General features: G+C 34.7%; 1 protein-coding gene and 1 long non-coding RNA gene across 9 annotated transcripts in view; one reads left to right on the top strand and one right to left on the bottom strand.

The window, feature by feature from the left end:
- The window catches only part of LAMA2 (laminin subunit alpha 2), a 383,401-nt gene that overhangs the window by 209,875 nt on the left and 156,690 nt on the right, over positions 1–16,836 (top strand). For all 8 annotated transcript variants that reach the window (XM_068677473.1, XM_068677471.1, XM_068677468.1 and 5 more), the window contains 3 exons: positions 5,317–5,428; positions 9,446–9,559; positions 16,073–16,200. In XM_068677473.1, the coding sequence (XP_068533574.1) occupies positions 5,317–5,428; positions 9,446–9,559; positions 16,073–16,200 (354 nt within the window). The remainder of the gene's footprint in view (positions 1–5,316; positions 5,429–9,445; positions 9,560–16,072; positions 16,201–16,836) is intronic.
- LOC137854265 (uncharacterized) lies at positions 12,774–16,110 on the bottom strand. The gene is made up of 3 exons (XR_011095049.1): positions 15,956–16,110; positions 15,202–15,261; positions 12,774–14,524 (listed from the first exon to the last, which is right to left on the bottom strand). It is a non-coding gene; the product is annotated as an uncharacterized lncRNA (long non-coding RNA).

Here is a 16,836-nt window from a genome sequence, read left to right as displayed (position 1 = left end):
ACAGTTTTTCTTAACAGCACACAGTTTTCTGATTTGAACTTTGTCAGTATATATTTTTTTCACTGCAAAAAGGATACGTTTCTTTGAATCTGTTTCTCTTTCTATGGTTTATTGTGGTGCATTACATCTCTGTAAATAAATTTGTGAATCATGGGTATCTTTAATTTGAGCCAAACTGATTCCTAATTTGCTCATTTGTTCATCAGCCCAAACTTTTGCAATCCCTTGTATCCGTATCACAGAACTTTCCCACTGTGTAACCTTCCAAAAGCATGTCTTGGAAATATTCTTCATACGATGAGCTCCAGGACTTACATATAATTTATGTTCTGCAGGTTAGTGGCCACCATCTTCTAGATGTAGTGACATTACAGTTAGGAGTGCTGGTCCCTTAAAGACAATGATTTAAAAAGGGGCTGGAGAAAGTACTGAAGTAATTTTGAGGAGTACCTTGCTGATTATAGGTGGTTTTACATTACCGATAATCTCTAGCAGTCCCCAGTCCCATTTTTTTTTTTTTTTTTTTTTTTTTTATCAGAGAAGAATGCAATGGTAACTGTATTACATTGATTACCATCAGTATAACCAGAAGATTCTGAAAACAGTGTGCTCTCAAGTGAAAAGATTTTTTTATTGATTGCTGTCAGGGTGTGCTCATTGCAGTGAAGTGGGACAAAAGATAGGGCATGAAATTCTAGTCACAATGAAATGAATTGGATTTTTCATCTTTGATTTCACTGAAGGAATCCAGTCAGGGTGGGATTTATTGGGTGGAGTTAAATCTTCTCATAACAGTGCATGCTCTAAGTCACATAATGTAGCAGTAACATCACCCACTGTCATCCAGCCCAATTTATGATTTGTTTTTGTAGGCATATTGCTGATCTTTAGGGTATGTCCCAGCACTGATTTCTTTATTGTTCGTTTGATTTTAACTCATGCTAAAACATACTAGGCAAAAAGATGTGCTGATAACTCTAAGACCATGAAAAACAACTGTTTTCTCACTACTGTCCCCTTACTACTGCAGGGTTTGGGACTACTGTCCAGATTCTATGAAGAGAAAATTTTGTGATATTTTAGGCTCATTAATGACTACTGTTGACAGGCTTCAAAGGAGGTCATTTTTGCCAAAGAAATAAGGTAGAACTAAACTTCAGTAGATAAGATGATATGAACAGTTTCCTCTTCCCTTCCCCCCCCTCCCTTTTTAAAAAAAAAAAAACGAACAAACAGGTATGTCTGGTGGACAGATGGATATTCCTCTGAGAGAATAAAGAGGGTCCGGCAGAGAGACAGAAATATTACAGTGTTATTATAGCTTCAGGGATGACAATTTCCTCCTCAAATCATCAGCAGAACTATGCAACGCACTAATTTGAGATTGCTTTATTTAGCAACCTGTTCATTTACATACTGAAAGTTTTCAAAGTGTATAATGAAGCATCCATATATTTGTAAGGATTTCCAAGGGTGTTGTTATAATCTGTGCTTAGAATAAGTACTGCTGTTATAATTCTGTACCAGAATGGAGGCACTGTAAGACTAAGCAACTTTCTTGCAGTTCTATAGGAAGAAACCTGAAAATTCAATGGAGTTTTCTCAAGTTAGCAAGAGCTTTAAGTTAAAGTTATTATTCTTTTCATCTTTGTTTAGTTTAACACACTAAAAACATTAGCTAAATAACAGCATTTTCAAATAGTTATTAAACGATATTGGTTCAGTAGTGGTGAGTTAGACTTCAACATGTTTAGAGAACATTTTGTGGGTCATGTTGTTATCATTCTATGGCGTAATTAGGCAGCTTCCTCGAATGGGTGGGCTTTCATTTAGATGATCAAGTAGGATAAAAAATGTGAACACAGAAATGTAGCAATCAATTTGAAAGTGACTACAGTTTCTGGGTTTAAATTGAGTAATCCTGCTCAAACTTGACAGGTCTTCCAAACTGTTGCAATTGAGTCCATCTGTGGTAGAAACAACAGGCCAGGAAAAGACAGATCTCTTGTATTGTGTTGTTTAATGTAATATTGTTAGTTTGTGCTTCAAAGAAAGCTTAGTAGCACTGTTTCTTTATGTTTAATATGCAAAGTGGCCAATAATCTAAATATTGTAGATGCTCTGATGGCCATTGGGAATTATGGTAGAAGTGGTCCTAAAGATAATGGGTTGTTTGCAGCTGTGTGTAGAATTGGTGCTAGATGCAAGCAGCAAGATGGAAGGAAAGGCAGAGGGTTTACCTTCATATACAGAGTTGGCTTCAAGACAAATGAGCAATGATTGGGTCAGTACTTCATGTGCCTTATGTAGCTAATGTGATTCAGATGCCTGGCATAGCAGACAGTAAACTATGCTGATACCGCCTGAAACGTCCCCTTCCCTTTTAATCTTGTTTGTTTTTAGAAGTCAACAGTTGCCTGCTGACAGTAACAGTCAGCTTAAATATTTGGTCTTGATGTCGAATCTCAAATTGTTCATGCATCTCCAGGATCTAGTGCCCCATTACTGCCAGCATTATGTATTTTAATGAATGCAGAATGGCATCGAGGAATCGAAATTGCAACATCAAAATGGGAGAAAAAAAATCACTGCAGCTTTCTTCAATGAGTAACTGTTAATGCTAAAAGCTGTTGAACACATTAAAATCCCATTTAGTGAATAGCAGAACCTAATGAAAATTGGAACAATTCAGTGAATACAAATGTGGGATAATACTGGTTGGATTGTTTCTGTGTGTAAATGCTTCTCTTTGTTCCAACATCCGTTACTTAGTGCTGAGAGGGACTAGTAGCTGTAGTTCAAAGGATAGGTAAAACTTGGCCTTTTACTGGCTGTTTGGTTCTTCATTTACATATTTTTCTCCTTACATTATTAGTTTTGTTTTTGTTTTTGTTTTCTTTAAAAATCATCACTATTTATATCTAATATTCTAAAGATGTATTAACTTATTGTAAGGAAAGCTCAACAGGACAATTAACAAATAAGCATGTAGTAATGGAGCGAAGGGGAAATACTGAAAAGTAAGAGAGATCTTACTGAAGACAGGAAAAGAATAATGCCTAGGAAAAGGCATTATTCTCTCAAAATAGTTTCAAGAACCTTTTTACAGAGGTTCTGGTATTAACAGATTAGATTCAAGTTTCTAACTGCATAATCTTCAATGGCAGTCCCTCCAAAGCCCAGTTGCATACCCAGTCATGGCAACATTTCTGTTTTTCTGAAGCTCCTGTCCTAATTTCAAAGTCTTACTTTTTCTCTCTCTCTCTTTTTTTTTTTTTTTTCCCTCATGTATTTTCATGCCTGTCTTATTGACAGTATGCATAAAACTGAGTAGGAAGATATCCTGTCTTAACCTTTTTTGCCCCCATTACAATGAAATATTTTTCTTGGATATTTTCTTAGCCAAGGTTATTCAAATAACTTTCAGCTTTTTTTGGCAGCCAAATGATTAATGCCTTAGTATGGAGAAAAATTGTTTTATATTTTTCAAAGAAAATGGATTATTTTTTAACAAAATGCATGTCATGATAGAAACGTATTTTCTGTGGAAAGAGAATTCAGAAGCTTTTCAGGAAGCTCTAGTAATCAAACATTCCATTAAGATTGGTGAGTGAAAATGGCAAATGATTGCCATAATGCCCTAATGTTCCTTCTGAATTATTATAAGAATTAAATCTTCAAATCCCGATTTGTTTCCTCAGATGCATAGTAGTTGAGGTAAACTACATCTGGCTTGCATGTTACAGAATCACAGAATGGATGAGGTTTGAAGGGACCTCTGGAGATACCTAGTCCAATCCCCCTGCCAAGCAAGATGGCATCCCCCTATGGCAGTCCCCCTGTCATGTAGCAAGATGGCATCCAGGCAGGTTTTGAATATCTCCAGGGAAGGAGACTCCACAACCTCTCTGGGCAACCTGTGTCAGTGCTCTGTCACCCTCACAGTAAAGAACTGTTTCTTCATATTCATCTGGAACTTTCTGTGCTTCAGTTTGTGCCTGGTGCCTCTTTTACTGTTGCCAGGCACCTCTGGAAAGAGTCTGGCCCCATCCTTCTGACACCCTCCCTTCAGATATTTATACACATTGATGAGATCCCCTCTCAGTCTTCTCCTGTCCAGGCTGAACAGGCCCAGCTCTCTCAGCCTCTTATGTGACAGATGCTCCAGTCCCCTCATCATCTTAGTAACCCTCCACTGGACTTGCTCCAGTAGATCCATGTCCCTCTTGTACTGGGGAGCCCAAAACTAGACACAATACTCCAGGTGTAGGCAGAGGCGGAGGATTGCCTCCCTCAACCTGCTGGCAACACTCTTCCGAATGCACCCCAGGATACCATTGGCCTTCTTGGCCACAAGGGCACATTTCTGGCTAATAACTCACTCATTGCTGACTCATATTACCTGTAAGCTTATCAAAAATGTTTGTGTCTCTAATAATACTTAATTTTTTGGTGTTTTTTTGTTTGTTTATTTGTTTGTTTTAAAAAATTTCATGTTTACTTTTTGTCTAAACAAGTGAATTCTAGCATTTCTTTTTCAAATAAAGATTTTTTTATTTTTTTTAACTTTTTGGCTTGCTTTTCCCATCTTCCTTTCCCTAAAGTTATATAATGGAAGTTACTAGTTTTACGACTAATTGCTACTACTATAAATACTGGTGATATCCTTGTTAGGCTATAAAAATTTGAAGATAAATAATATATTCTATAATTCCTTTTTGTCTTCTGATTCTTGATGGTGCATTGAGCAGACATTTTTCCTTCTGTCCCTTCTCTGTCATTGGGAAGACTAATATATATGGTAGAAAGTTTTCTTTCATGTACATAACACTTAGACTCTTATGGACAGAGCTGAAATCTTTTTTACAGAGACCAGCTCTCCAGAATAAAAATATCTGATAACCAAAGATAAGTAATGGAATATTTTAGAAAGCTGGAGTAATGGTTTATAAATTTTGAACACATTGCTTGGTGTCAAGTTCTCTCTATATACAGTTGTAATGCAAGTTGGAACGTGTGGTTTGCTGGACAGGAATAGTCTTCCTTCTCCTGATACAGTGCTGCGAGAAATTTTTATCTATTTTTATCAATGTATGTCTGACCATAGTCTCCCTCACATGATGGACAAAAATAGTAACAAGCCTACAGACGTACTTCAGGAAGAAATAGATGACTATGAAAACCTCCTTATTTTTAAACAAAAAAAAAAAAAAAAGCAAGCAAGCTAAATAATGTCAGTATACACTGTTGCATCCAGCTACATATATATTTCTGCCTAATTCTATGTGTTAACAGTTTAATTTCTGTTACATCCAGACTAGATGGTGTTAGCATTGAAGCTGCTGACCACTCTTCAGCTGGGAGAAAGATGGCATCCGCAGTGGAGTTATGTGACTGTCCCCCAGGGTATGATGGTACCTCATGTGAGGTGAGTATCATGGTGCAGACTAGATCAATTGTGTTAAACTGTGATTATTATAAGCAACCAGTATCGCTGTGTTGATAGAAAATAATAAGAGAACTGTCCATTTCTGTTATAAATTTGGTATAGCTTGTCTAGTTGCCTTTATTTCTAGGTAGTAAGTAGTTCATTACATTTGATAATATTTGGAATCTGGAGTTTTACACCTCTGTGGTTGTGAAAAGATGATACTTTGCTTAACAAAAGGAAATGTGAACAGTATTTGCATTTCAGTGGATCCGGCTGAATCAATTGGACTTCAGCCAATTGATTCTCCTAAAATTAGGAGAGTGGCAGTTATGCATCCTGTGCACAACAAAGTTGGAACAAATTACCTGAGGTAATGCGGTTGAGTTTCCTCATTTTTTTCCCCCAGGACTTTGGAGTCCTTGAGGATTATGTGTGTGTTCCCATGAGGATTGTTTCCCTTTAGTTTGGTCCCATTACAGATATTGACATATACACATACTCAGAAAATGCACACTTTCCCACAGATTCATTAGCTGGCACACAATATGTTCATACCAATACATGTAAGATTAACTAGCTCATATATGAATAGCTTGGGTAATCTTCAAAAGATCTGCCTTTGAGGAAATAGCTTCAAACACCAAGATGCTCTGCTTCACAAAACTACAAACGGTATGCCATTTACACAGGCACTCTAGGCATTTGCTTGTCAACTCTCTTTTTCTTTAAAATCTTCAATGCCTATATGTGATATTTAAGGCCTAGAGTGTAGTTTCATGCCAAATGCGTTTGCTTCTTGCTGGGGCTAGATAAACTAATCTAGAAAGAAGACCGGAAGCAATTAATGGATATTCCTAGCACTTCCAAAGTGGTACAGACAGGAAAAAAAAAAAAGAGAATATTGCCTACTGTGGGTGAGAAATCAATTTGAAGTCTAACCATTGTCTGTTTAAATATTTGAGATAAAAAGCTGGACACAGTCATTGTGCTTCACACTTTTTTTTGGACTTGTCCGTTTTTCACCTCAGTTAAGACTTAGCTGTGATTTGCAAGAAAACAAATGAAAGTCTCTGTCTGCAGACGTTTCAATATCTATTTTTGCTGTAGAAGCTGTAGGGCATGGGTAGAATTCCTGGCCTCGTGTTGCTGAAATTCTCTGTCTGACATTGTGTTGGACTTGATGATCTTGAGGTTTAGCTTTCCAAACTAAATGATTCTATGATTTTTTTATTTCATGCTAAGCCTTCTGTCCAATTCAAAACAGTTCCTAAAATGTGATACATGTTTAAGATCATATACCCAATTAGAAGGAACATATGAAGATAGCTACAAATTCAATGTCTCTGCAGTGGTGAGTATGGACACTCTTCAGTGCCTGCCCTGACTGCTTGCTATTGCAGACCTATTGAACTAAACAAATTGTATTCCTTACCTCCCTATGTTGGGTTTCCTCCCAAGAAAATTAGACCAACAAGATGTGATAGACTTTTGCCTAAGCATACTTACTGAGTTTCAGAGTACTTTTGAACGGCTCAGAAATGTCATTTGACAAAGCTGTCTTATTTTAGGAGATCAAGACAGATAAAATTTTTCATTTCTATGCCTTTATTCACTGAATTAATTTCTCATGAGTCTTTTGTAGCTGAGGTTCAACATATGATATATATGGAACAGTTATGCTTGATAGATGAAAATGTGGAAATATTTTTTGTTGTGAGTAGATGGTTTGTTTTTTATAACAAGGGCAAACAAAAAAAAAATTAAAAGTGAAGTTTCAGATTTGCAGGGAAACTAGCAACTGAGAATACGCAATGATAAACTGAAGATGTGGGATTATTTAGAATACTGTATTTCTTTTCTTCTGAACACTGTTGTCCTTTTCCACCACTTTGGTTCTTCCAGTTTCAGCCTAGCACAGTTTTATTTTTATTGACTTTATGCAGGTTTTCATTTTCATCTTCTCTTCTTAAAATGTAATGTATGTTTGTTAAAATGTAATGTAATGTTGTTGCCTGTGTTATAATATTGTGGTATCTGGCATAGTTGCTGCAGCACTAAAAACAACCATTATTTTATTGATATGAATGTTTTGGCATGATCAGTCTTCAAAAAACAACCAATACCATTTAAAATAAGCTGTCTCTTGTGATATTGTTCCATTGCACAATTTTTGAATTCATTTTCTACAAAATTCTGTTCAAATAAATTTGTTATGTTTTTGCTAGTACGTCCAAGAACTGTACACATAATTACATGAGCTTAGGTAAAGCAGATAAAATTTTAAATTTCAAATACCGGTGGAAAGCATTCGTGGTATTTACTTTGTTCTATTCATGTGAATCTTCTGACCTTTATTTGTCAAAATCCTTATGTCTAATTGCTCCTTTCTACTAGATTTGTTCCCTTTCTATCAACTCTTTTGCTTTCCCTATGGAAGAAATTTTGTTTAACTTGCACCACTCTGATGGTCAGAATGGTTAGATCATCAGAGAAGTCAGAACTTTCCTGACTTTTAAATGTGACATCATTTCTTTTCTTAAGATCTCAATCTGTAAACTTTTATTTTAGGTCTGTTTTCATTTTTTTTGTTGACATTCTATGTCTAAGACTTTTAGAATTAGAGACTTCTGGAGTCCTATCTAGTGCAATATTATGTTTAGCTGTGCATGAGATCATTCTTTGCAGAATCACTGAAAAAGATTACAGTAGATTTATACAGAAACAGGGAGTTGCATCTCATGTCACAGAAGAAAAAAAGTAGAATATTTTCTGCTAACCTATTTTCCTTTTCTGGATTTTATAACTCTAAAATTTATTTTCTAGAATTTATGTTTTGCTAGGAACACAACCAAGAATGAAAAAAAAAAAAAAAAGGGTGGGGACAAAAAGGAAAAGGAAAATATTCTTTTTAGAAGTCTTTTCAATTAATCTACAAATCACACATTTTGCAGTATTTAGACAAAAATGGGCATTGTCTTTATTTTTAAAAATGAGAATCTCCTTGTTTCCTCTTCGAGAAAGTGGTGAAGGGAAAGAGATTTTCTTTATTAGCTGATACTTTCAGTATTCTATCACTGCAAATCTACTTTCTCTAGTATTAACTAGGTGATTCTGAAGGTCAACACTATGTCATGCACTTTTTTCCATTATGCAAAATTCTAGTATCACATGAGCAGAGGAAAAGTAGTTAGCAAAAACTATAAAGCCATTTGTGATATATATAGTAAGGAAGACTGCTACCTGACATCGTGTTATGAAGAAATGGAATAGCTGAATTTTCACTGATAAATCACTGTTGTATGATGTCACCTTGCCTAAGAAAAACCTATCCATGGATTTGATACTGATTTGAATTTAATATTTAAAAAAAATAAATAAATAAAATAAAATAAAAATAAAATTAAAATTAAAAAAAAAAACATAAAAAATAAAAAAATAAAGCGCACCTTCTTAAAGGAAAATGATTGGGCTTTATATTTAAGCAACACAATTTGTAAATAAAACGGTAGCTTTGTTTTTAGCCTGTGCTTTATTTCAGTGTAGCCATTTATTAGACTACAAACAGAAAAGACTAAATGATGTTTTAATTGCTCTTTGCAGCTGAGCTGCTCAGAAATTTTGTTGTTGTTTTTGGGGTTTTCTTTCTTCCTTCTCTCTCCTTCAATATTTTGCCTTCTGGCTTTTTTTTTTTTTTTTTTTTCAGTCTGTACCTCTTGCTTTGATGCTGTCATATTTTAATTCTTCATTCCTCTGCTTTATTTTACCATTTCAGAAGAATAATCAAGTTAAGGCTTCCTCTAATCTCACACCTACAAATAATGCTAAGGTCAGCGCAATGCCACAGCACCAGGAAGAACAGATTTCTAGAGAAATGTTGGTGGCTTTTTATTCATTTGACATGCATGTATTTTTGTGTGCCTGTATCAAATGCAACTATATTTTACAAAATCACATTCTTTTCTCTGTTCAGACAAGGTGTTTAACTGTTTACCTAATGTGTTATCTACCTTGCAGTATTGTTGGCCTCAACACAGACGTGTGAATGGCACAATTTTTGGTGGAGTCTGCACACCATGTACATGCTTTGGTCATGCAGAAATGTGTGATGATATCACAGGAGAATGCCTGGTAAGTGTCATTATAAGGGAAACTTAATGAACATGATCATTCATAATTTCAGTATGGAAGTGCAATTGAATTAGCCGCCTCTGAGACCTGGAATAGTTGAGGAGAAAAAAACATCTTAATGTTGAACTGTTGCTGAAGTTAAGGATCCCCTCATACCAAAATATGGTTTCTTCTACAATTAAACAAAATATAGTTTTTTATTTACATAGGATTTATGTTTTGAAATAGAATCAATAGTAAATGGCATGTAGAAAACAACAAATGTGACAAATGTGTCCATATTCTTCCATGCAAGAATTTTCTCCCACTCCAGTCTTCTGCAGTGTTTTACACTACATTTTATAGAATGTAGCAGATAACTGTAAATTTTGTTCTAGTATGATATGGAGATATTGTTTATGGCTTCCCTCATCTAAATTCCTGCTAACCTTGAAGAAATACTTAATAAAATATAATTAGAAAATAATAATAAAATAAAATAATAAAAGTATGTGATTTAAGTAAATCAACTTATTTTTCTTATAGGATAAGGATATTTTATTAGGAGTTACCTAATAATTCAGCAATTAAATCTGATATTATCCACAGCAAATATACTAGTACACCACTATTTCCAGCCCATTCAGTAGCCTTTTGGAATTGGGGAATTATGCTGAATAGACTGTTCTGATTAACTCAAGGGCATTTTAGTTTTACGTTGTCTGATATGGCATGAAGCTTGAAACAACATTTCTCATTTCATTAGTCTTGCAGAAACACAATTTGAGCTCTTGCCAGTTTAGTGGGATATCATACTCTCATTTCCCCACAGAATTTCAAGCAGACTTGGTATTGTGCATGTTTCTAAATGTTCCCTTTTATTTCCTTAAGAAAAAGCAGCTGGGAAAAGTCCAAAATGAAAATTCAGGCTTTTTTCAATGTAATTTGGCATTTAGAATTATTGCTGGTCTTCCTGTTTTCCCCATACAAGATGTTTAATTGCATTGCTGTACAAAACAAGACATCTTTAATGTCTGGATCAGTGAATTCTTCAAATTGCTTTTTCATGAATAGAAGCTTAAAATGATTCTCAATTTAATTATACTGTAAGCTGTAAAGAAGTGCCTAGGACAAAAAATGTGTATGACATGACAGTCATGTTTTAAATCTTTCATTTATATGCAATGAAAATATTTATCATCACTAGGGTAATAGGGATTTGTGTTTCTTGACAAAGATAGAATTTATTACATTAATGACTGTAGCCTCCAGCTCTGATCTCTATAACATCAGTGTGGGATAAAATCAGTTAACAGAAAAGAAAGGAGAGTGAGAATCCTGTTGTAACTGTTGACTGTTTTGCTTAGTGGTGCATAGTCAGATGGAATTCTGAGGCCACTTGCTTCGGTGCCTTCAAGTTTTAGCCCTTACACAAGTTCTCTGTCTATTTTTCTCTCTAACACCAGCCTGGATGTGAAAGAAGGCTGTAGAGTTGCATACTGTGGTGCTTTTGCACTTTTCAGCTGCTTGTTAGCTACTACTGACTGAGATAGCAGAGCTCCCCCTTTCGATGTTTCAAAGGGTGCTGGTGCATTCACAACAGCACTGAGGCGGAAGTGGAAAATAACCTGCTGAAAATGTACTTTATGTGTGTTATCAAGTATTCTGTATTTCTTATGCTCTGCCCGAGCTTATACTAGATCATCCTGTAAAGAATAGGAGCACAGGGAGCTTAAAACTAGTTCTGTTTTTTTTTGCAGCTTACTTTGAAAATACTGTAAATGAAGTTAGATTGGTTAGTATCCATGCAGGCTATTAAATGCTGCTATTCAATTTGGATCATAAGCCTTTTGAAGTGAAAAAGAGAGAAGTCTGAATGCTGAAAAAGAGAAATGTTTCACATCAAAGGCATTCGTTCTATTGAGGTTTACACAGCCTTTTGGCCTCCTTATTATTATTCATGGTGTTTTTCCAGTAATACAACAGACAATTTAGGCACCTAATTTACTGATATGATACTTTTTTACTCTTCCTTAGCTTTGAAATGTAGTTGAAAAGCAGCTGAAATATGTTTTTGACTCATGATAAAAGCTCAAATCATCTGCTTCGACATAGGTCTGTATAAAAAGCTTATTTTAATGCCTATCTTGCAGTAACCTGCAAAGGCCTTTGATCCCCACAGCAGCCATATAGAGAGCTGCATGATATATCGTTCTCGTTACCATTGTGATAATACATAACTGCTTTGGTACATAGGGCAAGTTCTAGCATACGGAAATACTCTTTTGTAATTTTACATACACACATTTATGGCAGCTATATGAGGCTGGTTAAATCTAATCCTTGTGAACAGCAAAAACATTTCAATATTTCATTCATGGCAACGTTACTTTCCCACTAGTAAGCCCAGAAAAAACAGATCTTTCCTCCCCTTAAAGAGGTGCTGAAATTGCTAAGAGGGCAGTCCCAGTTGCATCCATTTTGTATTTTCTATCTTTGTGTATAAACAGCACGTAGCATGTAGATGGAGGCCGGTGTCAGAGGTATTTGACATGTTGTGCTTTTGACAGTTTTGATCACAGGAGTGATATTTTCATTTACACAGTAACATAATGATGGATCCTCAGCTAAATGCAGTACATGATATACCACAGGTGAAAATATAAAGCCTGAGCATTGCTCTTGATTGCATTTGTAACACCAGAAAAGGGTCGTGAAATCCAGACATTACAGTGGTTTGAAAATGCTAGAAGAGCATGTTCATGCTCTCAAAGAGAGAATAAAATTTTCTGCTCTAGATGACTAAGAAATATACCAAAATAGGCACATGGGCATATGTTGTCATTTTCTTTAACTACTATCTTCCCTGATATCCATAATAGATATAACCTGAGATAGAGCAGCAACATGCCAAAGCACTGTGTTGGACTCAGTCATACTCCATGATTAAAGTTTTAATTTTATCACTAGTCTTCTGTTGAGAATGTTTCTCTCTATAGTCATACCTTCACATGCGGACCCAGCTAAGCAGAGGAGGTTTTCAGTGAACATAGTCTTCCCTGTCACTAGGTGCACAGATGTCCAGTTGGTTTCTTCCAAACTGAGAGTCAGCTCAATAGGAAGGGGTGGAAAATGCACTCCAGGAAATCAGTAACAAAATCTTTATGCAAGAAGGTCTGATTCATACATAAGTTTTTTTAAAGAAAATAAAATTCACAGTCTGGTTTATTCTAAGTTTATCTTAGTGTTCTATTCTCAGGTTGTCTCAGTGAAGTTTGTTGGTATTTGGATATAAAAGAGGTCCAGAAAATTGATGTATTCAAAGTAATTTGGGATCTAGTCACTGTAATTTGATGACATAAACATATGAGAATAAACTAGTTCCTGGTCATAAAAATCTAAGAGGCTATGGAACAGACCACTGATTTTACCAAAACCAATGAATCAATGGGTTAGAACCAACTGTATTTCCAAGGGACCATGTATATAATGTACTGGACAAGTTAAGGACAGCGGATCATAATCTTCTTTACAGTCTCATGACACACACAAAAAAAAATATGAATGTTCATACAAACATGAAATTAAGACTTCACAGGCTTAAGCACCTTTTAAGTATCAGTGTAATATAAGTGTAATTAGATATTACTCAAACTGGATCATGCTTAAAACCATGGCTGTATATTTTACGTTTCAAATTGAGATTCAACCAATTGATATAAAAAAAAAAAAAATCATGAGTATTGATAATGTCTTCAGAAGGGCTAATAATTCAAATATTTCAGTACTTAAAGTGATCTAGAAATTTGGCAAATGAACATAAAATTTAATGCATCACTGAAAGGAACAGGCAAAGTATGTCACATCCATTCACATCCATGTACTATATAATTCTTGTTCTTTATCCAGTAAAACTGAGACCAGCTCAGGCAGAAAGGTAGGACTACACGAGATTGTTATTTCTCAGCCCAACGCTAATATATATACAGTACAACATATGCTCAGATTTTGGCACTGTATGAGTGTTTTGTTCCGTTTTTTTGTTTGTTTTTTTTTTTTTTTTGTTTGTTTGTTTGTTTTTTAATTTAGAGTTACAGTTGGGAAATAAGTAGATATAGAGAACTGGATTAAGGAGAATTAGTACATGGAAATGTACTAGAGTTATATTTTTAGAAAATTATTCAAAGAGAAGAAGGTCAGCTCTTCATAATGTGAATTGTTTTCTCAGAAGATGGAAGGGTTTTTGTTGTGTGTTTTTGTGTTTTTTTTGTTGTTGTTGTTTTTTAAACTTAAAAAAGAAGCAGCTGCAAATACCAATCTGTAAGCTTTAAGTGTGTGTTAGCTCTCCTCAATTTAATAGCATCTTTGACATAAACTTTTTTTAAGAATATGAACTGCATAAAGATATTTCTGAGGGCATTTAAATCTAAACTTAACACAAAAGAAGAATCCATTATTTTTCAGGAAAAGTACAAATAATTTGACATAATGCTTTAAAAAAGATGAATTGTAAAGGATTTTTCTTTTGTAACATTGAAATTATTTTTGTCACATCTTTTAAAAGCATATCTTAATGTTCTTGTTCCTTTAAGTATGGCCTGTAGATTATTTTTTCATATTAGCACTTGAAGTAACAATCAAGTAGACTTAAATGACCTAATGGAGTAGAATTTAGCCCAGCTGAAGGTACTAAAGCCATAATTTTGTTTGACTAGGGGGTCTCAATAGTTGGCATTAACAGTCTACCAAATATGTGAAAATTTAATATGGTGACTAATGCTTTCATTTCAAAGATATGTTGATTGTATACACACAAGCAATAAGAATGCACCCTTTAGAAGTAAACAACATTTCTGGAGACAGATCCTTCTGACTTCAGTGTGCTTATGACTGAAAAGGGTATTCGGCTTATTCAGCCACCCAAATGTACAGCACCAGCTCTGCAGAGCACAATGCAAAAAAACTTCATCGTAATCTTGGAAAATCCTGCAGAAAATAAAATAAAATAAAATAAATCAGTGTTCCTTAAAGTAGTGCCATTATCTTTATCCTTTATTGAGGCTATATTATGTATTTTGTGTAGTAATGATGTTAAAGGTCAATCATTACCATATACATGATTTACAGTAAACTATAGAAATATTTTGAAGAATACTTTAAAATTGCTTTAATAAGATCATGAGTTTGGAAATATTTACACAAATCAATAATGCTGAAGGAGCACATTAGGGAAATATTAAGGGTGAAACAAATTCTAGAATTGATCTGGAGCCTTATGCATTATCTAAATCAGATCAGAACATTCTCCATTAAATAAAAATTTATCTCATGGCTTTCATGTTGGCCTTTTTGAGTTGTCACACGCTTTTTCAATCTATACCCAAGCACATTGAGATGTAATTTTACTCTCAAAATTGTTTCTGCTTCTTTCTCTGTTTTCATGCTTTGTAAGGGCTGCACTTGGCCACCTTGTAGCAAATAATATTCAAAGGAATAATCCAGTGTGCTAAAACTTGGAGGGAAGAAAACAAAACTAAGCCAGAGAAGTAATTTACTGAGCCTGTGATGTATTGTACCAAACTATTTAGGATCTTTAATCCTATGTGGTGAAGAAGAATAGCAGAAGGGATAATTTTTCTCTAAAATTTATGAAGCAAATTTACGAAGCAGTTGTTGTTAGAAGTCAGCATGGGAAGCCAGTTCGTAGGGGACCACTTTCCTTTCTGCCAAAAAAAAAAAAAAAATCATTTAATTTGAGATCATGTCAAAGGCTATATATAGAAATAGAGAACTACTGCTGCCACTTTAAGTCATTGGATGTTTCATATCTGTCTCAAGACTATCTTGTATAATGAAGGCCAGTCATATGCAGGAAAAGCTACTGATGAGTAAGGCCCTATATACAATATACTTGTCCTTGTTTCTACCCATAAAATATAGTCTGTATTGTTTGCTAGCAAACAAGTATTAATTAAACAGTTGAGCCTTTACTACTCTGCACATTTAGAGTATTTAGTAGTCTACTCAAATATATTTAGTATGCTGCTAGCCATATACCTTTTAAAATGAGTTAAAGCACTTAAATGTGAAATATAATAATCTATTTTTATAAAGTATATCGTCTAAGCTGTAATTCTGAGATCAGCGTCTGAAAACTGTTTGTAAAAAAAAAAAAATAAAAAATCAGGCTGTTGTAAGACTGCGATACTAAACCTGTTTTGTGATTCTCTGAATGCTAGTTTTATTTAAGCAAGCTAAAACAATACTGTGGCAACTGTATTTTGGAACATTTCTTTATGTTTTACAGAAATAAAACTTACCTAAGAGAGCATAAATACCTAATATGTGTAAAGCACCAATTGTTATAGCTATTCTCCAGAACCAGTTCTCAACTAACAACAGAAAATCAGAATATACCTTGCAGACTTCTTACGATCCAGTTGAGAAGATAGGTTAGATAAACGACCTTCAAGGTCTTTGTCTAATTGTGAATATTCTCTAATTGTGAATTTGTACTTTTCATCTTCTATTCAGGACTGCAAACACAACACAGGTGGTTCATATTGTGATAGATGTCTTCCTGGTTTCTATGGTGATCCTACTAAAGGGACAGCTGAAGACTGTCAGCTGTGTGCTTGCCCACTAAACATACCTTCTAACAAGTAAGATATATTTATCGTATATTATACTATTTCACTTATTATATTGTATAAATTTTAAAGTTATACTATTGTATGTACATTTCAGGTTGTGTTTTAACCAAAAAAAATATATTTTGCAATATAAGCTTTTATTCTCATTTTACAATTGTATGGAGCATTAAGTTTTGTTCAGAGGCAAGGAATGAGACTAAAGTTAGACAAGAGTAGGCTAGGAAGTACAACCTAAAATTCTGGATAACTGCCTTTTCTTTTGAATGAAAAATGAGTGTTTGATTTTCTGTTTTCCTTTACAAAGTATTTTTTTCTAGTTTTAAAGTTGAATTTACAGATTTAAGATTTTTTTACATCATTGATTTAAAAATCACTTTATGTTTATCTAATCAGACTTATTTTTTCTGCTTATAATTTTTCTTTTCTGCTGATTCTCCCTCTGCTCTGCTCTTGAGTCCCCACCTGGAATACTGTGTTCAGCTCTAGGGCCCCCAGCACAAGAAATACATGGAGGTATTGGAACAAGTCCAGAGGAAGGCTACAAGGTGATCAAAGGGCTGGAAGACCTCTTCTGTGAAGACAGGCTGAGGGAGTTGGGGTTGTTCAGCCGAGAGCAGAGAAGGCTACATGTAGACCTCATAACAG

Source organism: Anas acuta, chromosome 3 (assembly GCF_963932015.1).
Source record: "Anas acuta chromosome 3, bAnaAcu1.1, whole genome shotgun sequence".
Lineage (NCBI taxonomy): Eukaryota > Metazoa > Chordata > Aves > Anseriformes > Anatidae > Anas > Anas acuta.
The sequence above is the reverse complement of the archived record's forward strand: the minus strand, read 5'-3'. Positions and strand labels throughout refer to the sequence as shown.